At 36.9% G+C, this 14,575-nt stretch overlaps 1 protein-coding gene across 13 annotated transcripts in view; it reads left to right on the top strand.

The window, feature by feature from the left end:
* GPC5 (glypican 5) overlaps positions 1–14,575 on the top strand; it is a 730,043-nt gene that overhangs the window by 241,584 nt on the left and 473,884 nt on the right. For 9 of the 13 annotated variants that reach the window (XR_001413541.1, XR_001413540.1, XM_014955522.1 and 6 more), the window contains exon 6: positions 5,562–5,682. The exons of the other annotated variants lie outside the window; for them this stretch is intronic. Coding sequence is in view for 7 of the 9 variants with exons in the window: in XM_014955522.1 (XP_014811008.1) it covers positions 5,562–5,682 (121 nt within the window). In the remaining 2 variants the exon portion in view is untranslated. The remainder of the gene's footprint in view (positions 1–5,561; positions 5,683–14,575) is intronic. 13 annotated transcript variants of the gene reach the window in all.

Below are 14,575 nucleotides of genomic sequence, written 5' to 3'. Positions count from 1 at the left end.
ACCCCTCCCTTCTTCCCAGGCTTCACTTCTATACTTCATTCCTGGCTTCCCTACCTCCTCTCCGTGATCAGCACTGGGGAAAGGGTACTGGAGTTTGTGGCCAGTTCATCACGTGTTGTTTCTGCTGCCCCTCCCTCCTCATTCTCTTCCCCTGCTCCAGTGTGTGGTCCCACCCACAGGAGACAGTCTGCCACACACTTCTCCAATGTGGGGGCCTTCCCATGGGCTGCAGTTCTTCATGAACTGTTCCAGAGTCTGTCTTTTCTGTGGGGTGCAGTTCTTCAGGAACAAGCTGATCCAGCATGGGTTGCCATGGGGTCACAGGTCCTACCAGCAAACCTGCTCCAGTGTGGGCTTCTCTCTCCATGGGTCCACAGGTCTTGCCAGGAGCCTGCTCCAGCATGGGCTTCCCACAGGGTCACAGTCTCGTTTGGGCATCCACTTGCTGCAGTGTGGGCTTCTCTATGAGCTGAAGGTGGACATCCATAGGCTGCAGGGGGGTAGCCTGCATCACTGTGGTCTTCAGCACAAGCTGCAGGGGAATCTCTGCTCTGGAGCCTGGAGCAGCTCCTCCCCCTCCTTCTTTATGCACCTTGGTGTTAGCAGAGCTGTTTCTCTCATATTCTCAACTCCGCTCCTTCGGCTGCTGTTGTGCAGGGGTTTTTTTCCCCCCTTCTTAATTATGTTATCCCAGAGGCACTACCACCGTTGCTGATGAGCTCAGCCTTGGCCAATAGCGGATGGATCTTGGATCCTGCTGGTATTGGCTCTCTCTGACACAGGGGAAGCTTCTAGCAGCTTTTCACAGAAGCCACTCTTACAGTCACCCCACTACCAAAACCTTGTCATATAAACCCAACATATTTGGGGAAAACCGTTCCTCAAAATGGGATTGCATTCTTTTTTTACCATCCAAATAAATCTTAATTTTTGTCATTTACCTCTTTATTTTCCATATGTGATGCTTTATAAGGGAGGATCCTGGGTGAAAACTGACATCCAGAACCTGGAGGATTAATTTGAAGATTGGATTCTCCCTGAATATAAAATTAAAAACTCTTTAAGTAGTAAAAACTTTACAAAGCTTGAATAACCCAGCACTTCAAAAGCATAAGGCTTTCAGCAGAGAGAGAAAGAGAAGTAGCAACTCCTTCAAGAGTCAAGCTGGGGAATGTGGTAAACATCTAGTAGACTGATAATAAACCAGAAGCCTTTGACATGAGCAGTGATTATACCAGTCGTGGACCCAAAGCTTTCTCTATGGATGTCATCTTGCGTGTTGTTTGGGGTCTGCTGGGGCCTGTAACAGACAAAAATATAATGAGGACAGGATGAAATGTGTCAATTGTCACAGAACCACATTTGAATTGTTTTGGGGGCAGCCAGAGCAGTTGTGAAGGTTTCCCCTTCACAAATAGAGTTTGTTACTACCAGTACCTAAGGATGTAATAGCTGTTCAATGCAAATTGCCATAAAGTTGTGCATTGTCAAGCACTAGTGTGCTCTTGTCATTGCTTTGATGCACATCACCTCTGCTTCACCTTCTTACCCTTCCCCACTCTCAACTGGCAAAAGCAAACCCCGCCTCTGAGCAGTCAGCAAGGAAGCAATTTGGATAACTAATGTGAGTAGGGTCTTTGACAGGTAGGTGAGTGAGTGGATTTCCTTCCTGAAAGGAAGAAAAAGTAGCCTGGCAGTGACTGTAAAAGAAGAAAAGGCTTACCAAACTTTCAGCTTCTTTATGTCATTGCTGTGGGGACAGGCAGAAGAGTGGACAGGAAGACTAAGCCCACTCATGCTATTCAACTCCTTTCTGCACAGAGATGCTTTTTCACAGCAAAGTGGGCAAAAGAAGTGAAGCTTAAGTGGTATTTGCTACAGGCAGCGTTACTGGGTAAGAATATCTGGACTTTTTATAGGAATTGACTTATTCATGAGAACTGAGAGAACATTCAAATAGATTTTGGACATGTTTCTAGGATAACTTGAAGCTTCCAACCCAAATGGCAAGGAGCCATTGGGCCACACAGTTTGACAAAATGTGTAAATAAGACAAAGGCGATATTTTTTAAGTGAGAAAGGAGAAAAAGAAAGAAATTCTAACATTAGGTAATAGATCTCCTCTACCTGGGCAGCAGATCTGTATTTTGCCTTTGAGAGAATATGAAAAGAATTACTATAACAGAATGACTAGGAGTGGGAGAGAGAACCAAATTAATGTTTACGTATTTTACTGGTAAGTAAATCAAATTATTCCTCATGAACCACAGCTGAAGAGGAATTTAGAGGATGACAGCTCTAGTGAGGTTGGGGAACAGATTGAAACTTTTAATACCTGGTCCACTCACAGGACAGTATTACTTTCCCAGCAAATTTCCCTCGTGAAAAAAAGGGAGTTAGTCCTATGGTAAATACCAGCTGTGCAACGGTGCGGATTTCATTGTGGAAATAGCTCAAAAAGAAATGATGTTCAGCCTTGAATGAGTCATTGCCAGATAATTTCCAGATGAGCTGAATTAATAAAATTGTAGCCTAGACAATTCTCAACTTCTGTGTGGTTTACTTCTTCCTGCATGGTTAGAGGAATGAGTACTGTCAATTAAATTAAAATTAAATTAAATTAAAATTAAATTAATTTAATGTAAATTAAATTAAAATAAGAAAAAGGGTGTTCTTTTTTGCCTAGTTATGCAGTTCACAGGCAAATGTGTATTAGTTGGGTTTGCAGCATCGCTGCATTGCACCAGTTATCGCTGGACCACTCTCGATCATCTTTGAGAAGTCGTGGAGAACAGGAGAGGTGCCTGAGGACTGGAGGAAGGCCAACATCACTCCCTGTCAATTAAATTAAAATAAGAAAAAGGGTGTTCTTTTTTGCCTAGTTATGCAGTTCACAGGCAAATGTGTATTAGTTGGGTTTGCAGCATTCGAAAAAAGGTGTTAATTGAAGAATTCCGTGTGACAGAAAGTGAGAACATAGGTTTTTTGAGCTGTGAAACAGAAAATGGGAGCACTGTTTATAAAGGGAGGCATAACCTTTAAGGTTTTTATTATATTGTTATAGTATGAAGAGAAATCACTGTTGTGTTGTGTTGCATTAAACCAGTGTGTTGAGTTAAACCAGTTATCCATCTGGTGAGTGTGGTGTTGTTCAGCTGGAAAGAGGAAGGAAGGAAGGAAGGAAGGGAGGAAGGAAGGAAGGAAGGAAGGAAGGAAGGAAGGAAGGAAGGAAGGAAGGAAGGAAGGAAGGAAGAAAGGAAGGAAGGAATTCCATACTGAATTATCTATTTTGATTTAGAAAAATGACTGTTGAATAAGAATTTTTGAGAAAAACATTGGAGAAGATTTTTAGGTTTGGTTCTTGTTGTTTTGGGTGTTTTTTTGTTTGTTTTTTTTTTTAATCCTTAGAAGCTACTGGAAGATTTTCTGACCCTTCTCAAATTGCTGCTTTAAACGTTCCCCCGGTCTAGCAGGCAGGCTGCAGGCTTTGTACACATACCTCTAAAGAGCTTTACCACATCACTACAAGATGGCAAATTGCCCCATCACTACGAGACAGCACAAAAAGCTGTCTGCTATAAGCTAAAATGCCATGTTGTGAGGAATATGAACCACTCATATATTCAATGCATTCAACGGTGCTATGAACATTTTTTTAAACTCATTCAACTACCCTGTTCCAGTGAACCACATTTAAGTAAATTAAGCCTTGCTGTCCTGACTGTGCATCATTAACATCCATTTCAAATAATAGTACGGCTAGTGAATCAGTAAGGGTTCCATAATGGCTTTTAGTAATAAGCTTATTATTTTTAGTATTTACCTTTAACTGATACAGTGTGTCCCGAATATTGGATACAGCTGACGATTCTCTTAAATGAAGAATTAATAAAGCTGGAATCTTTAACTGGTGACTAATTGTAGGTGATCATTGCTGTGATATGTTTATACATAATTGAATTTAAATTTGATATTATATCTGCTTCCAGTGAACTTGATTGCAAGCAGAAGAAATAGAGAGCGTTCTTGCCCTAAGTTACACATGCAGAGCTGTATGTAGAAGGTCTACAATTTTAGTATTTACTGTGTGAAATCAAATGCTTTAAGGGACTTAAGTGATGAAAGACTGCTGGCTCTTAATACCTTAAAAGTGATGGAAAATTTTCCTGAGCCTCAGAATTCATTCTCTTTTGAAGCTTTTTGCAGAACTTGTAGTCCAAAAAGTATCTTCTTGTAATGCCTAAAGGAGCTACTAATTTTTGTCACTCATACAGAAGGCAAATTTTGCTCTCTGGGACCTGTGGAAAACTTGGTGCCATTTTGTATGACAGGGTTAATTTGTATCTATGAGCATGACCAATGTCAATTTAGGAATGGTATCTGCATCCATGTATGCTTCAATCTCACTTAAGGTGATATTTAAGCAAATACCAAGACAAAATATTGTTGTTATGTGACAACCTTGCTTTAATGAACGGCGTTCATTGCTTAGCATACATGGAAGGTTTTCTGCAAAGCTAAGAGGACCTGCAATGTTTTTCATAAAACACATTCTGCAAAATTCAAATATGCTGGTTTTATGCTCATATGCAGTTCTAATAGACAGGAATTAGACATTTCTTTACTCCATTCCTGATAGGGCTCTTTCCTTTCTTTTTCTTACAGTGTAACAGCTGGCAAAATATTTTTGAGACAGAGATACATAGAGCTATCCTCTTGTAGAGTATGCAGACAAAATCTAACATATGGAGGGTATTTGCATAATGTACAGTATCTGTGATGAGAAAATAGACATTCATTGGTTTTTTGCATAACTTGAGTAGTACATATAACATGGGAAGCTGAATGAAGAATTGCATCTTAATAAGCCACAGAATTCTGCTAGGTGGTTAATTTTAGTCTCTGTATTTTGAGTTTTGATATATTAGAAATGTTCTACTTACTACAACAGTTCTTTCTTGCTTGAGCATATATCTGGTTTCTGTTGCTTCTTTTTTACATATCTATATATTAAGTAAATTCTAGCCTCCTCTGGACATACATCAGTTATGTAAAGCTAAATAATTTATGCACAGTTGGCTATTGTCCTGCAATAAATATTCTATCTGTATGTGCATTCACAAAATCACTAGGAAGTTTCAGGTGTTGTTCTGAACACACAGAGTGTGTAGAATCTGGAATTTCTTTTAAAAACCTGAAGTGTCATGCATTTAGGCAATCACCATGTAGTCTGCATTTAGCAAAACCAAAATGGAGGACAGTCTTTGCACACACAAAAAAATATGCATAGGACTGAATGTTCTTGCTTCAAAATGTAGATAACTCTTTTCTTGTTAAAGTTTGTGGTAAAATTAAAGCTATAATAAATAATACAATTTTGTGGAATGTAGTAATTATACTATGCAGTATTTCTTTTCTCTGAAAAATATGTGCACAAAATTAATGCGTCTCATTAAAGTGGAATGTTGATGCCATGAGAAAATACAAACTAGAAGATGACTCTCTGAGAGTAGAATAACTTACTAAACCATTTTTGTGTGTGTGTTTGTGTATTAAACTAGCTATACTCATCGTGTGGTTGGCAGTGGAATCAAAGCTCAGTCTGCAAATCCAGAAGTAAAAGTGAAGGGAACAGATCCTGTAATAAGTCAAATTATTGACAAGCTGAAACATGTTATTCAGGTAAGCTGCTTTTACCTATAGATATAGTATAGTACTAAAAACAACTCTAGCTGTGAAAATATTAATTTACTGTGCATTAAAGGTTAATTGTTAATTCAAGTTACTGCTCAGTGTATGTCAACACCAAAACACTACTTGCTCTCTGTCTCACTTCAATTATTTGAAGTGTTTTACTTAAAAGGTTTGCATATGGTAGATGAATGTAGGAAGTAAGACTCTGGCAGCTGGACCCTTTGTACCTGTGAGTACCACAGGTCAGCATTGCAGTCAGCGTACAAAAGCACAAACAGTATAATTTAGGGATATCAACTGGATGCATATGTTTAAAAAACAATAAAACGTAATTTTCCTCTTTCCTCATTCCTAAATCTTGGCTCTTTCTTAACTAGTCTTGCTTTGAGGTTTTTTGTTTAGATGCCAGATAGAAAAACTAGGAAGATTTAGTATCCTTGCTAAAGGACTTGGTGTTCATTACATGATGTACATATCTGTGAGTTATTAAGTTTAAGGCTTACAAGTCAGTCAATTCCAATATGGTTCTGCACAATCATAGTATTATAATATGTTTAAAGGATTACAGGGTTTTTTTTTGTTACATACTGTATCTATGTGCACAGATAGCCAGAACTACAGGACCAAATTCTGATTCTATTGAAACCAACAGTTATTTTGCTGACAACTTATTGTTTCAGTTTAAAAATACAATTTTTCACTCTGGTCTGAATTCTCAGTGATAAGAAATGTTACAATGGCATCTCTTCTCAGTGACTTATCTAACACAGTATCCTCTCATTTGCAGTGGTAAAAGGAGAGGCAAGTTAGGGAGGGTTTGCAAGCTCGACACCTCTGTGGTCTCCACTCCTCTTCTCTACCTTATTCCTCAAACATGAGGAGATTAGAGATACTAGACAGCTCTTCCTTGCCTTTCACATTTAGTTTCATCTAAGGACTTGCTTTAAATTTGTTTTTCTGTATTCTTGGCAGCTGTTTAATACAGTTTCCCAAATGGTTTCTGGAGTTAAAATAAGCAAGCTGTTCTAACATTACTGATAGTTTCATGATAAATTCTCTTGATTCTTATTTTTCTATTTGTGAAAAATAACTCTTCTCTGACAACAAAGGAAAGAGTGGTGAAATAGGAAAAAAGAAACAAAAAATTCTGTTCCATCAGTCGGGTTGTTTTCTGGGAGAAGTGGCATCCAGATTGAAGCTCAAAGGCAATCATTATTCCTTCCTCCTTAAAAGAAATATCTTCTGTAGTCCTCCAGCTTCAGCATGCTTTTGTCTCTCTTTTTTTATAAAAATGGTGACTACAATGGTGAGAAAATGAATACAATTTTCCCTCCAAAGAGATGGTATTACTTAATTAAGAAATACAAATTACTGTGCAAAGAGAAGATTGCACACCTTACTGGGTAAGACTCAGGGTCTTTCATGTATCAGGAGTGCCTTCCTTCTTGATATTAAATCTGCAATGTATAGTTTATTAAGTTGTTTTCCTCTAGAGACTAGGAGTTGTGTTGTTTCCCCCTTGAGTGAGGATTTAAAAGAGGAAATAGAAGAATTCCATTATACGGTATTTATTTTGAGAGCTTATTTGCCCTTGTACTATAAGTCTAAAGTGGGTCTTGGGGAGAAGGACATATAATTTGCATACTGCAAGTCTTACTGACCTCCGAATATGTTATCTTTCTATGGGATAGTTTCCTTTCTTGCAGCTCTGAGTATGGAAATAGGGTCAGGGGATAAAGAGAGCATCAAATTCCTTAGAGACCCGACATATAGCTGCTTTTTCTCAGATAAAAGGGCTAAAGAAACTGCAGGAAAGGCTTTCTTCTCTACCATTTACTGCTTGGGATGGGGAGCATAAATTAGAGATTTAAATACAAAAGATCACCTTTTTGTCCTTTGTTATATGAAAAGGATGAATCACATATTAAGTTTATGATGGACAGATTAAATAAGAGGAGCTTAATGGATTGTGGTGCTGCCTCAGAGATAGACGGAGTCATGCTTAAGTCCAGCACTCTATCCAAGCAGTATTACTACACAGCAAAAGGTTAAATAGCTAATTTAGCAGAAAAAAACCCCAACATGTACTCATCCTGTGTTCAGGACTAATAATTCCTGAAATCTGTAAAAATATATACTTTAATTTGGCTTTAAGGTGACAGAAGTTGGCAGGACAATATATAACTTACTATTTGTACAGGCAACTATATATTGTTTTCATATAAATTTCATGTTGCTGTAACCTTGCTTGCTAAACAAATAAATTTTTGTTATTTAGTTCTGTTTTCTATGTAGCCGTTTGCTTTCTAAGGAAATGAGTGGTAATTCAGGTTTACATGACTTTTCACATTGGCTTTTAAACATTTCAAGATGCAAGATATTGAAGTAAAATTTCTTTCTGTCTTATGATGTCATGGTAGGATATGGTCTTTCCTTCTCAACCCCATTCAGAGTTGTGTATCAGTGCTAAGTATAGCTTGGTTTTTTTTGCTTGTATAGCCTGTCATAGTATCATGACCTTCAGGACTGAATAGTCTCTACCACTTTGTAAATAACAATACATGGCAAAGAATCAGAAGCTTTGCTTCTGGTACTTCTCACAGTGAAAATGGTGTAATGCACTTAATCAGTGGTAATCTGTTGCATTTGTCTGAACAGGGGTGGAATTCAGTTCTTTAATCAGACGTCTGCATTTAGGTGTTTAAGCTTCCCTTATATGTAGATCTATCATGGACCTTAGAGAGCAGTTTGTTTGGCCACATGTAAATATATGCTTCAGGATAAGAAGAACAGCAGTTCTTTAGTCTTGCACAATATGAAAGGAATTTGGGTACATTGCTCACATGTTGGCATCTACATTGTAGACACCTGCAGTTAGGTGTCTAATCTGAAGGATTTCACCCTTCATGTCATGCTTCTGAGCCCTTTCCAAAGGGTTATCAGTCTGAACACAAAAACCAGAAATCTATCATTTTCTAAGGAGAAATATTTAGCATATATACTGGATCTTCTTATAATGCTACCTTCTGCTTTTCCAAAGGTTATGTTGGACCACTTGATCATCAAACCATAAACAAACTATATGTCTACATGAAAATGAAGCTTTTTGTTTTTGCTGGTATCTGAGCTGAGCTCAAGTTAGGACAATGTTTTTTGATTGGTTGGCTTTTAATTTCTTGGAAATTACTGTTTTAATTTCAGAGATCTTAGGTACAGTTCAGGAACTTGTGAAAATACATACAAACATTTGGGGAGCTCATAAAAAAATAAAAAAAATAAAGTATAGAAATTGCTTTAGAATACATAATTTAAGTCAGATTGAGAAATATAAACAGTTAAAATTTTGTCCTTGCAGACTAGAAAAAATAGTTATCCCTAGTAAATCCAGGGTAAAAAAACTCTGCCAGAAAGCTTCATTGTTTTCTGAAACCTTCTTTCCTTTTTGTCATCAAAGCAGATGAGTCTTTTTCTCAGAAATTACACTAAATTTCCATTCCTACTTTCAAGAACCCGAGAATGAGGGCAAGAAGAAAGTGAATACTCTGAGATGTAAAGGAAGAGCTTATTTAAGGGAGGGCTCAGTGAGCTTTCAGAAAACCAGACTCTAAATATCTATTCTATAAATGACTAAATATTATCAAATAGCAAAAGAAGAATAGATATCTTAAAGATCCCTTCCTGCTTATGGTAAGGAAACAGATCAAAGACCATTCTGCCTTGCATGCTGAAAAGAACAGATGTCTCCTAGTGTTTCCTCTTTTCTTGCAAGGTAGATATTGAAGTGCATAAAAATCCCAAGCAAAGAATTGCCTTTAAAATAAGTAAACATAAAATGCTTAAGCATACTCTGTTTTCTAGGTTCTATTCTATTAAGAATTTTAAAACACTGAAACCAAACTTGTTGCATAAGTGAGAGCATCTCTTCCTAGCAGGCTGTGGTTGCCAGACACTTCTCCTTTGTGAGAGGCTCACAGTAACCCTCCTTCTTTTTGTGGAAATAGTGATCAACCAAAAATGAATAGAACTTTTTGATTCCTGACTGCTATAATCTGTGCAGGTTCATATTCACAGCAACAAAGTGCAATTAGAGGAACTAATGTGAACTCTGCTGAAGCAGGCAGTGCTGCAAATGGCTTGACAAAGTCACCTTTTGTAAAAATCCTTACTTGTACAGCCTGGTGTTTTGGAGAGTTTTAAATGATGGGCTCTTCTTCGTTCATTTATCTTCACGGTAAGAAAATAATGGGTTCAGTACATAGTCTCTTATGTAGTGCAATCTGCAACTATTACTTTAATAGGCAATCATGACAGGCAAAGTCAGTTGCATATGGCAGCAATAATAATGGTAATTATTTTTCTTTCTTCCCCTATAATTTAAAAACACCATTCATTTGTCTTTACTGCAAGTACAAATACTGAGGTTATGAATTAAGTATGATATTTTGGTGCTGTGGTTACAGGTCACTGGACCTTGGTCATTTCAAGGTATTTCTTCTGTCAAAAAAGATGCTGCTTTTGAAAATAACAAACATTACTTGGAGCTCTTATTTACAGGTGAAATAAAGACTTCCTAATTTTAGGGAATCCTATTATAGTAGAAAATACCCCTATCAGACAGACCAAATCTCCATCTGGAGATCTCCAGAGGCACCTGCCATTCTATTGACTGTACTGGAAATTCAAATGCTTCTAATAGGATAAATGATTTCCTATTTCTAGGTGCAACAAAAGATGTGCCTGAACAAAAAAAAAAGAGTCCCATCTTTTACTGCTATACCACTGGACTGTTAGCTGATATACATGGAATAACATTTATTTTCTCCACAAAGGGCTGAAAACTGTTACTAATGGAAGTGACACCTACATCCTTTAAGTGAATAGAGACCACTACTTCATAAGACATTAAATGCAGGTGACAATCTAATTTTTCGTTTACTGCTGGTCATTATTATGGTGTGGTAAGCACTGTGTTTCACCAGGCCATCATTTAGCCATTTGCCTGGCCACAAACATGGTGAGGTGAGATTTTGGTTTGACACTGATTTGTCATACTAACAACTAAATTTTTCAGCTGTGTTTTTAAAGCGTTTGTCAATGTACCGCAGCAGGGCAAAAAAAATACGTGTTTTCATAAGAGCTGTTCAAGCACATATTGGAAATGGTGATGAAATACATTACTTGAATTCTCATCTGCACATACGAAGAACCATGTTTTTAAATTATTCATATGCAAGATGTCGCACTTGCAGTTGTGCTTCCCTTTGATCACTGACATCAAGTTTGTGCCTTCTTTAGAGTTATGATAATGATCTAATAGTTAAAATCCCTCTGCCTCTTAGAATAGCTCTGACTGTTGTATAAATTTAATGATTTATACATTCAGATGACTCTGTTGATGACTGAAATGCAATCCTTTCTCATGGAATGAATGAATTCTCAAGAGTACAGCATTTAACAGTCCCAGATACTTAACGGCCTTAGTTTGGTATACTTTTCAGTAACACTCCCTTGAAGACCCATTTTCAAAACTTTTTTTTTTCCTTTCTCTTCTTAATTTTTTTTTTTTTTAATATTGTATCCTGCACTTTGCACCATTCAATAACAGGTACCCCATGGAGGTAATTGGGAAGTAAAATTTCAGTGCACTCTGTGCAACCGTCATTCAACATTCATTGGTGTTAGAATTGCTTTCAGCTGTGTTTACTCCTGAACTGCCTATTAATTATTTTTTTTGCAATTTGCTTATTGTGGTGCTTTTGTTTTTCATATTACAAATCCATATCTAAATATTAATTTTGCTTTAGATTTCATTTTTACTGCATTCTTCACTTTTTAGTTTCTTCTAAAGTTAGAACAATCCTGGAGGTACAGAATAGCCCAGTATCTTGATGATGTTATTGTTTTTTCCCAGTGATTTGTTGGCTCTCCCTTTCATATTTGATGTGCTGCCTCCTTTTGTTAATATTTTTATTTCTGGAATTAATGCAATGTTACAGTCTTTTTGAAATCAGTGCCATGGACAAAGTCCATCTTTGGCAAGGCATGATAGAAAAGTGTTAGAGTGATGTGTCATATAAGGATATTCCTACTTGCCAAAAAAGCCTATTTCATATTTGTTATGTGAGCCATTCCTGTCTTTTGACACATTTATGGAGACCTGGCTTATCACACTGTATTTGTCTTGGGTTACCTCTGACTGCTAGCTGCTACTGAAAATATGTTAAATACTTGAGTATTATTCTTGCATGTAAGATATTGGCATAATTCTTGTAAAGGTATTAAACATCAAGAAATGAGATAGAAAATTATTTTCTGAGTTTGACCTTCATCTTTTTAACATGCATTTTTGACTTCCAACCCCAAAAATACTCATTAGAGTGCAGTATCGCTGATGCTTTTGTATCTTTTGAGAGTGAAAAGGTTTTCTTCACAGTTCTGTGTTGACAATGAAGGCATATGCCTTTTTTGTTGCTCACAAAGGTGGTCTTTCTGTGTTTCTAAGTCAAAACACTGAAAGCTATATGAGCATTCTGAGATGACCGTATGTCCTGGAAACTTAGGTGCAAACTCAGTCCTGTGTATGGTTTACAGGTGGAAGAGAGAGAAGGAAAAAGTGATTAGGAGGGCATGAAGTTGAGACAATACATTTCTCAGTGCTGGGATGCTGCGGCAGGGGGTAAATTTAGAAGAACAGGTCACCAGCCACATAGTCCTTTCTGTCTGTAATTTAAATAAAAACCCATTAATCTTTTTCCTGGTTTGTTTTGGTTTTCACTATCTAGCTTACCAAAGTTATTAACGGCTAATCAAAGTACCATTCATTAGCACAAATAATCCTTATTTTTGTGTAGTATCTTTTTAAATAGGATTTGTGCTTCAGTGAAAAGCTTTTGATTTCTCTTAATGTGAATAACAAAAGCAAAAGAGTGTACATTGTAGAGAGCTTTCTGGAACTAAGTTTAAGGTTAAAATTCATGTAAAACTCTAAATGATGAGCTATTTAAAGAAAAAAATTAAAATCCCTGACTTTTGTACCTTTGCTGTCTTTTCTTCTTCCATTGCTTTTAAAGCACTGCACAGTACACAATGAGGAAACATACACATTGATGCAGCAGAGAGATTACTATCAATTCTTATCCATTTAGTGTGGACAACAGTGGCACAGAAAACAAGACAGCCTTTTCTAGATCCTTAGGTGGATAGTGACACTAACTGGAGTATTCATTATGGTGCAGATGCTCTCTACAGAAGCCTATTTTGCACCTAAATTGCTTGCTGCTATAGCTGGTAAAAACTGCTAGTGTTAGGGTTTCTTAGCAAAACAGGAATATCGTTCTATCTTCTAATTTTTACGAACAATATTAAGGGAAGGAGAGTTTTGAGATTTTTGAAGAGTTATAGGTATGATGATCTGGGGCACAGATTTTGTGATGCTTACTTTAGAAAATCTGATCTATTTTACTACTTGCAAAACTGTAGAAAGGAAATTCTTTTTTCCTATTTATAGTTTGTTATTTATGCTCTTTAACTCTCTTAAAAACTGATTTTTATTCTATTTTTTTAATATTTTCTTTCAAACTTCCCATTATTTTGGCTATAGAACTTGAGGAAAACAAGCAATTTTGTCCCCCTGCCTCATGGAAGTAGTATAAATTCTGAAAGTGAAAAGGAGCTTCTGGTGCCCTTAATTCCAAATCCTAACTTTGAAAAGGAAGGGGATATATATAGCTATATAGAGATAGATATGATGACTAGAGAGTTCAAGAGGGCTTCAAGGCCCCAATGCGGTAGTCACAATGGTATTGCTCAACCTCTCATTAACTTTGGTGGGCTCCACAGAAGCATAGGGGATCAGTCTGTGAAGGCTGAACATTTTTGCTTTCTTCTATAATTTCATCAGAGAATAGTTGTAAGATGGATGCATAATGTATGACAGAGGATAGATTGGCCTAGCTCATTTAGCTACAATCTGCTAACTACACTGGAATACATACATGTCCAGACTGTGAAAGGTGAATACCTGTTTGGGTATCAAGTTATAGTCATACTGCCTTGTGCTGTTCTTGTACAGCAGTAGAACTACTGTTTACTTAGTTTCTTTACAAAAATGTATTTTGCAGTGGGTTGCAGTTTGCTATAAAATATTTTATTCTAAATGTCCTCTGAAATATTTTAAGCTAGTTTGTTTTGCAAATATTTTATATGCAGCTTTGAATAAGTTTAACCTATTAAAAACGTTCACTTAATCATATGAAGAGAGTTTAAGAATTCAATCAGTCTTTACATTGGAACTGTTTTTTCCAGATTTGCACTGTAAATTACTTTAACAGTAGTGATTCTGGAGGAAGCTGCATTAATTGAAGCTGTTATTTGCATCCAAGAAAATACCATTTGTGGTGGGTTGACCCTGGCTGGCTGCCAGATGCCCACCAAGCTACTCTCTTACTCCCCTTCCTCAACAGGACAGGGGGACAAAATAAGATTAAAAAGCTCATCAAGGTCACTGGGACAAGATCCCCATGGAAGCAGTCATGGCACCAAGCCTGTCAGAGTTTGAGAAGAGTCTGGACGATGCTCTTAGTCATACGGTTTAGTTTTGGGTAGTCCTGTAAGGAGCAGTGAGTTCGACTGGATGATCCTTATGGATCCCTTCCAATTTGAGACAGTCTATGATTCTATGATTCTGTTACATTAATAAAAGGTAGAGGAAATATTCCTCTATCTTTTATTAATGTGCAAGTAGCACACTTGCAACAACACATTTGGTAAAAATGGAAGAGAAATATAGAATTTGATATAAAATGCGACTTTAAAAGATTTAAGCAAAGCAAGAAATGAACTCTCACCAGAAGTGAAAATCAAATCAGTGGTTTTAATTTAT

This window comes from Calidris pugnax, unplaced genomic scaffold (assembly GCF_001431845.1).
Source record: "Calidris pugnax isolate Ruff unplaced genomic scaffold, ASM143184v1 scaffold153, whole genome shotgun sequence".
Lineage (NCBI taxonomy): Eukaryota > Metazoa > Chordata > Aves > Charadriiformes > Scolopacidae > Calidris > Calidris pugnax.
The sequence above is the reverse complement of the archived record's forward strand: the minus strand, read 5'-3'. Positions and strand labels throughout refer to the sequence as shown.